The 7,080-nt window shown below is 41.1% G+C and overlaps 1 protein-coding gene across 1 annotated transcript; it reads right to left on the bottom strand.

Moving 5' to 3' along the window:
* Window positions 1-224: 224 nt before the first annotated feature.
* Window positions 225-2,573, bottom strand: ssna1 (Sjogren syndrome nuclear autoantigen 1). Its single transcript, XM_034601356.1, has 3 exons — window positions 2,181-2,573; window positions 1,158-1,357; window positions 225-443 (listed from the first exon to the last, which is right to left on the bottom strand). The coding sequence occupies exons 1-3, from the start codon at window positions 2,230-2,232 to the stop codon at window positions 351-353; spliced, it is 345 nt and encodes a 114-aa protein (XP_034457247.1). The 5' UTR covers window positions 2,233-2,573; the 3' UTR covers window positions 225-350.
* Between the last annotated feature and the right edge of the window lie 4,507 nt (window positions 2,574-7,080).

Genomic DNA, 7,080 nt, shown 5'->3' with positions numbered 1-7,080 from the left:
TTTAGAGTCGGAAATCTAAGATTACAAATTGAAAAATATTAAATAACGGACAAAAACTCTAGAGGCCGACTGATTGGTTGTTTCATTCATTGACCTTTTCTTATACAAACATATCAGCCAATATGTCAGTCAACCAATTTCACCCCCTAATATCAGTATTGAACAATTCAAGCGAGTACAAATATTAAAATCTGCACTGATGAGTGTTGTGTTTAAAACAAAGTCATGATAGTAATAAAGACATTTATTGGAATAAAGAATTAACATATCATTCAAACATAAATAGTCCAGCGTGGAGAATAAACTGCATAAAAAGTGCTGTGGTCAGAGCGGACGACGTCTGGTTGACATCACTGCTCCTTCCTCCGAGGCTCTGCGGCTTTACTCAGGTTTCCTGCCTCCTGCTTCAGGATGCTGAGGAGAGACTGGGAACTCTCCAGGATCTGTGAGAGGAACAGAAGTTACAGACATCATACTCAACATACTGTAAAACTACAAGTTGTATGAGTGGGGTCTGTAACGTACAGCTGACGTTGTGGTGCTGCACTGCGGAGGTACTTTAAACAGGGTGGAGACTGATGGCTGCCTTGTTGTTCTTTAATAAGAGCAGCTTAGGAGTGTGTTTGCAGTGATTAGTGTGAGCAGGGAGTTCAGCTTCAGAACGTGGGGGGGGGGGGGGGGGGGGGGATACCTGAGTGAGATGAAACTGCTGCAGGAGGGAATGATGGAGAATCCAGTACAGCTCATAAAGTAAAATAACAGTGTACCAGAGGGCAGCAGAGTTACTGCATCAGCCTGAATCTCCTATAGAAGCCTGAAGTAAATGATGTTTTGAATGTATCAGGTATCATAAATCTACTGAGGCCTCTGTCATCACTCACTAACATGAGTTTCCTGCTGAATATTGGAGATAAACTCTGGTTTTTAATAACTTCTACGTCTTTTTAACTGATCTACAGTTCAGCATCACTCCTCAAATTGCTGGAGCTGTTTTCTGACAACTGAAGCTGCGACTCTCAGTCAGTTAAACTGGTCAGAAAACCACTAACACCCACTAACATGGGACTTTTGTCTGAAGTGGGAATGAAAACGATCCTCATTCACTCTCGGGTCAAACGCCTCTGCAGTAGAAACTGGAAAGGAACCCAGACACACACCTTGGTGTACGCAGCCTCGGACTCGGCGATGGTGCGGTCGAAGGTGTCGCGGGTGGCGAGTCTTTGCGCCAGGCTCTCGTTGACTCTGCTCAGCTTCTCTGTGAGGACGCGGACGTCGTGCTGCAGTCGATCCTTCTCCACTTCCTCGTCTTTGATCTGACGGTTCAGCTCGTCGCGCTTGTAGTACAGGTCCTCGATACCTGACAAAGACAAGAAGGGTTTGTTAGACCATTTGAAATGCAAGGATTTTATTTATCACTGTAAAATTAGGTCAGACAAAAAAAAGGGAGACAGGTTATACCATCACGTCACAGGTTCATCTAAAACAACTGCTGTGGATTGGGTCAAACTAACGGTGAAGACAAAAGGTCAAAGTCCATTTTATTGTCAATTCTTCCATGTGTACATATGTTTCTCTCTGATCCCCGGTGTAAACATATAAGTAGACAGAACATACAAGTACGCAACATGTTAAGTACTCAAAACACAGTACACAGTAGGACACAGTACACAGTCATAAGGCAAAAGGCAAAAGGTGGATAGGATGAGAGGCGTGCAAATCAGAATAGTGCATGAATACTTCATGGGAAATAATGTACATGTACAGGATGTAGTAAATAGCAGGTTAAGGTAGCAGCAGTTGTAGTATGATACAAGTATTTACAGTAAAAACATGTGAAATTACTACAGAGGTGAATGAACTGTAGGAACCTGATGTCTCGGCTGGTTCAGGGTTTTTTTCTGGTAAATTAATTCCACATGTATGTAAACGTGTTTTCTCTCAGGTCAGTTTCCTGAGAGTTGATTGTGTGTTTTGGTTAAAAGAAGAAAGTAGATCTCAGCTCGGACCTCAGTGTCATGAGGGTGAATAAAGGAAGTGGATGTGGCTGCATTGAGAAAACACCGGGAACAGAAACATCTTCTTCTACAATATTAAACTAAGTGGTGAGAATTACACCAAACCAGCTCCCATGATGCTCAGCGACTGTTGATAAAAGCTCATTAGGAGATGAAGTCACTTACATTTGACCAGCTCGTTGTTGTAGGTCTGCAGAGCAGCAGCTTGTTGGGCCATGTTTGGTTAACCGCGGTGAGGGAAGCTCGGATCCTGAGAGCGGAGAGTGTGTCTGCCTTTGATCACACACTGTTTAGAAGCAGTTGCCTTTGATCACACACTGTTTAGACCCAGCTGCCTCAGTTGCCACGATTTGAGCTTCTGTCTCTCGTTTACCGGCGGCTAATGCTAATGCTAACGTGTCCCCGTTACTTACTGGATGAAACGGTCCGGTTGGTTTATCTTGTTCTTAACTCGTTGTTTTGATGGAAGACAAATTACAAGTTAATATTTAAAGTATTCGTATTTGCGACGTCCTCCTACACGGCGGTTTCCCGGGCAACTGAACGTAAGCAACCGCCGGATGTGATATTTTTTACTCCTAAGACCCGCCTCTACCCGGTCTCTGATTGGCTCAATCTGACATTGTGATGATGTCACAACCAATCATTGGTCTTCATGTCTGAACCTCAGCCAATCAGAGGCCGTACAGGCGGCTTCGTCGTCTTCTGGATCCTGCCGCTTCATCCCTCTAGCCCCCTCTACTGGCGATGTCCCGAAACTACTGGATCAAAATAACATTTACTTATTTTCTTACATTATTTACCTATATTGTTTATTTGTATATGTGGTATGCCACAAAATATTTGTTTTAATTACTTTAATAGTAATTTTTGCGATTATTCCTAATAACATACGTGATAGTCACGTGGGTTTATGTTTCATATGCATTATGGAGAGATCAGTAAACGGCAGCAGCACTCAGGTGGAACGTGGCACGGGAGCAGCGTCACCCCGTACTGTCTGTTTGGGGGTCACTTCCGTGTTACTGAGACATGTTGATATTTTGTTAGACTGTTAAAAACTTTGAAACTCCGCTGGACAGTGACGCGGGAGACACTCGCGTCACTAGGTTTATTTTACCTGCGCATAGTCTTGCAGGCAGGTCGCTATAGTATAGTGTTTACTTTACACAGTGTGTATTTCAGCTCCGACACACACACACACACACACACACACACACACACACGCTGTAATAAAGTCATGTATTGTTATTGTGCCTTATAAAGACCAGTTATAAGCTAAAGCTAAATATTCCAGGAATTCCCACATTTTATCCTGGAGAGAAATATTTTGAGCATTTTGTGTTATCACATCACTTTACTCGTTTCTAGGTTGTAAAATATCAGCTCCCTGCGCCACTGACCTGCTCCATCAGCATTTCAGTAATGCTGATCAGCTGCTGAATCAATTCCTATGAATAGGAATATACATGGAATGGTTATGAAGATATCCTGAGGAGCAAATAAATAATATATATAAACAACATCCATGTATCCGGACGTACTGACGGACGGGGAATAGAAGTACCAAGTCCTGGACTTCTGCCTCTTGAGGTGGTGGTTGCAGTCGTACATCTCTGTAAATGCAGCCTTGAGGTGCTGAATTATTTTGGCCTGTTGTCGGATAATGAAATTCCTATGAGCCACTTCATCCTGTAAAGTCGCCATTATATTCCTCAAGTATATAGTCTCCATTATCTGTGGATAGTATACTTTTTTCTTCCTTTTCTTCTTCTTCTTCTCGCTCCTGGCAAAATGACGAGGTCTGGTACCTTGGGTTCAGGGTCAGAGACGTCTACTTCAGGGTCTGGGACCTCGGGTTCAGGGTCTGGGACCTTGGGTTCAGGGTCTGGGACCTCGGGTTCAGGGTCAGAGACGTCCACTTCAGGGTCTGGGACCTCGGGTTCAGGGTCACCGGCGTCCACTTCAGGGTCTGGGAGGTGGTGGTTGCATTCGTACATCATTGTTAATGCAGCCTTGAGGTACTGAATTATTTTTGGCCTGTTCTCGGATAATGAAATTCCTATGAGCCACTTCATCCTGTAAAGTCGCCACCAGGAACTCGTCGATGATGGACTTGCACTTCCTCTCGATCTGCTCCTCAGACCAAGCAGGTTTCTCTATCGTCTGGACAACAGGCTCAGGTTTCACTGTCAAGGCAAATAAACAACCACAGTCACAACAGTGTGTGTAATGGCAGAGAGTGAATGTGTCAGTATTATCGTCGTGTCTGTCCGGTGTTGGGCAGCACCGTGCGTCTCACCAGGCTCTCGTTGAATGTATGTTTTATTTAGAATCCAGTTATCAACTGAAACAGAGACTGACACTCAGAGAAATGCATGTCTTTGAAATTGTGTTGAATTTGAATAAGATGCAGTCTGGATGATGAACTGAATGCTCCGTGTTTTCAGTGTGTTTGATGCATTATTTCAGTTTTATTCGTAATGTTATTGTCATTTTATCTTATTACACAAATCCACTGTGTAATAATTGTAATTTTGTGTTATTACACAGTTCAGTGTGTTTTAGAAGCAGGAGGATTATTATTACTGTTGTTATTATCATTGCTGCTGTTATTATTATTATTATTAACATTATTATTATGGTTATGATTATTGATTCTCGTCCCTCCAGGTATGACACCCTCAGTAAATGAATAAGTGTGACGTAGGAGGATTCACGGTTGGAGACGCTTTAAAGGCGACAAACAAGAGAGTGATCAATTCTCAGGGTTTGTCTCGGCAAAATCCGGTTACACTTAGGTTATGACTCTACACCGACAGATAAGCTATCACTCTTAAGGAACGCAGGGTTTTACAGGATTACGTTAGCTGGGGTTGTTACACTGGGCCAGTCCTGGCACAGTCCTCGGCTTGTGAGCGTCTAACTTCCTAGTGTTTCACAATATTCAATCCGCTGTTCGTGGCCGAAGACTCCTAGTGAGTCCTTCCCATACCTCCTAAAACACAGGTAAGGTGATGGGTTGTAATGGGACCTTGCTGTCTCATAGTATCCATATCGCAATTCTTTTATTTTATTTGGAGTACTGTAAGGGAGCTTGTCTTGAGAGTTTATTCCTAACTTATATACTAATACTTCTCCTGAGGCGGCAACGGTTCCTCCTCCTCTCAGTTTATTGTGAGTTTATTTCTTGTAGGCTGGTGATCATTACGTTTACGAAATTGTTGGGACAATTTCCCTGTCTTGACATACCTGGACATTGCCATTTTGAAGGCTTTGTACCATTTACTCTAAATTTGGGCAGACGTTTATTCCCAGATTCCTCCTGGAAGGGAAGGGAGAGGTTATTCAGTTTCTAGCCGTCCTCGGGACCACTTGTCCTGTGTCCCTGAGGTATAGGAATTGAACATTGTTGGTGTAATTTGAGAAGGATGAACAGTTGGATGTAGTAAATAGCAGGTTAAGATGATAGCAGCAGTTGTAGTATGATACAAGTATTTACAGTAAAAACTTGTGAAATTACTACAGAGGTGAATGAACTGTAGGAACCTGATGTCTCTGCTGCTTCAGGGTTTTTCTGGTAAATTAATTCCACATGTATGTAAACGTGTTTTCTCTCAGGTCAGTTTCCTGAGAGTTGATTGTGTGTTTTGGTTAAAAGAAGAAAGTAGATCTCAGCTCGCACCTCAGTGTCATGGGGGGTGAATAAAGGAAGTGGATGTGGCTGCATTGAGAGAACACCGGGAACAGAAACATCTTCTTCTACAATATTAAACTAAGTGGTGAGAATTACCCCAAAGCAGCTCCCATGATGCTCAGCGACTGTTGATTAATAAGTATTTTTATTTGCGACGTACACGGCGGTTTCCCGGGCAACTGAACCTAAGCAACCGCCGGATGTGATGTTTTTTACCCCTAAGACCCGCCTGAACCTCAGCCAATCAGAGGCCGTACAGGAGGCTTCGTCGTCTTCTGGATCCTGCTGCTTTGTTCCTCTAGCCCCCTCTACTGGCGATGTCCCGAAACTACTGGGACAAAATAACATTTACTTATATTTTTTACTAACATTATTTACGTACATTATTTATTCGTATAATTTACCTATATTATTTACTTACATTATTTACTTTTACATCACACACTTCTCTCTCCAAATGTACTTTTACTCGATGGCTTTTTATGATTGTTTTTGCTATTACCCATGTTTCTTTCATAATTTTCGTTTGTCTTTACTTTTAAATGATGTTGTATTATTTTATCTGCTGTCTTTATGTTTTGCATTACATCATTTGCTGTCCCACCACATTTAGAAAGGTTAATTCTATTCCACTCAAAGTAATTTGGACATGTGAAGCTATATCACAGCTGCATATGTATTTTGTATATGTGTAGTGAACACATGTATTTAAAGTATGTCTGTATGTATCGTATGTACAGCTTATACCATCACTGTACTTAATATGATAAGGAAGTTGGTGCTATATTTCAATTGGAATTACAATACCGTCATTATTACCATAATTATTGTTAACGTTTCAGGTTGTACAGATAACATTAGATAATCATTTATTAGTTCCACAGTAGAATTGTATTGAAAAATCTGTCAGTAAATTTGACATAATTTGACATCTCCCTGAGAAGTTGGCAAACTATACTTCTCTTTTAAATCTCTCTCAAAGACACATTTTCATAGGTGAGCTTTCTCCAGTTCTGATCTTAGCGTTTATTTTATGTTTATTTTATCTTCTTTTTAACATTTAGAACATTAGAACATCATGTATCTATGCTTAATTGCTCCATGATCTTCATATTGCTTTCTTATTGTTTGCTTTTTAATGGTTTCCTTTGGTTTGCCTTCAATTTTTTAATTTTTTTTAACTTGTAAAGCAACATGTCACTGTGGTTTGAAAGGAGCTATATAAATAAAGTTACAGTTTTCTGTTATTACACAGTTCCGTGTGTTTCAGAATCTGAGGATTATTATGACTATTATTGTTCTTATTACTGTTGTTATTATCATTGCTGCTGTTATTATTATTGTTATCATTATTATTATGGTTATGAT

This window comes from Hippoglossus hippoglossus, chromosome 12, assembly GCF_009819705.1.
Source record: "Hippoglossus hippoglossus isolate fHipHip1 chromosome 12, fHipHip1.pri, whole genome shotgun sequence".
Taxonomy (NCBI): Eukaryota; Metazoa; Chordata; class Actinopteri; order Pleuronectiformes; family Pleuronectidae; genus Hippoglossus; species Hippoglossus hippoglossus.
This window is presented reverse-complemented; position numbering and strand designations above follow the sequence as displayed.

Coding starts and splice junctions, on each gene's coding strand:
- ssna1 (XM_034601356.1), bottom strand. CDS start 2,232: ATGGCCCAACAAGCTGCTGCTCTGCAGACCTACAACAACGAGCTGGTC. Junction 1,358..2,180: donor CAACAACGAGCTGGTCAAAT/GTAAGTGACTTC, acceptor TGTCTTTGTCAG/GTATCGAGGACCTGTACTAC. Junction 444..1,157: donor CCGAGGCTGCGTACACCAAG/GTGTGTGTCTGG, acceptor TTCCTCTCACAG/ATCCTGGAGAGTTCCCAGTC.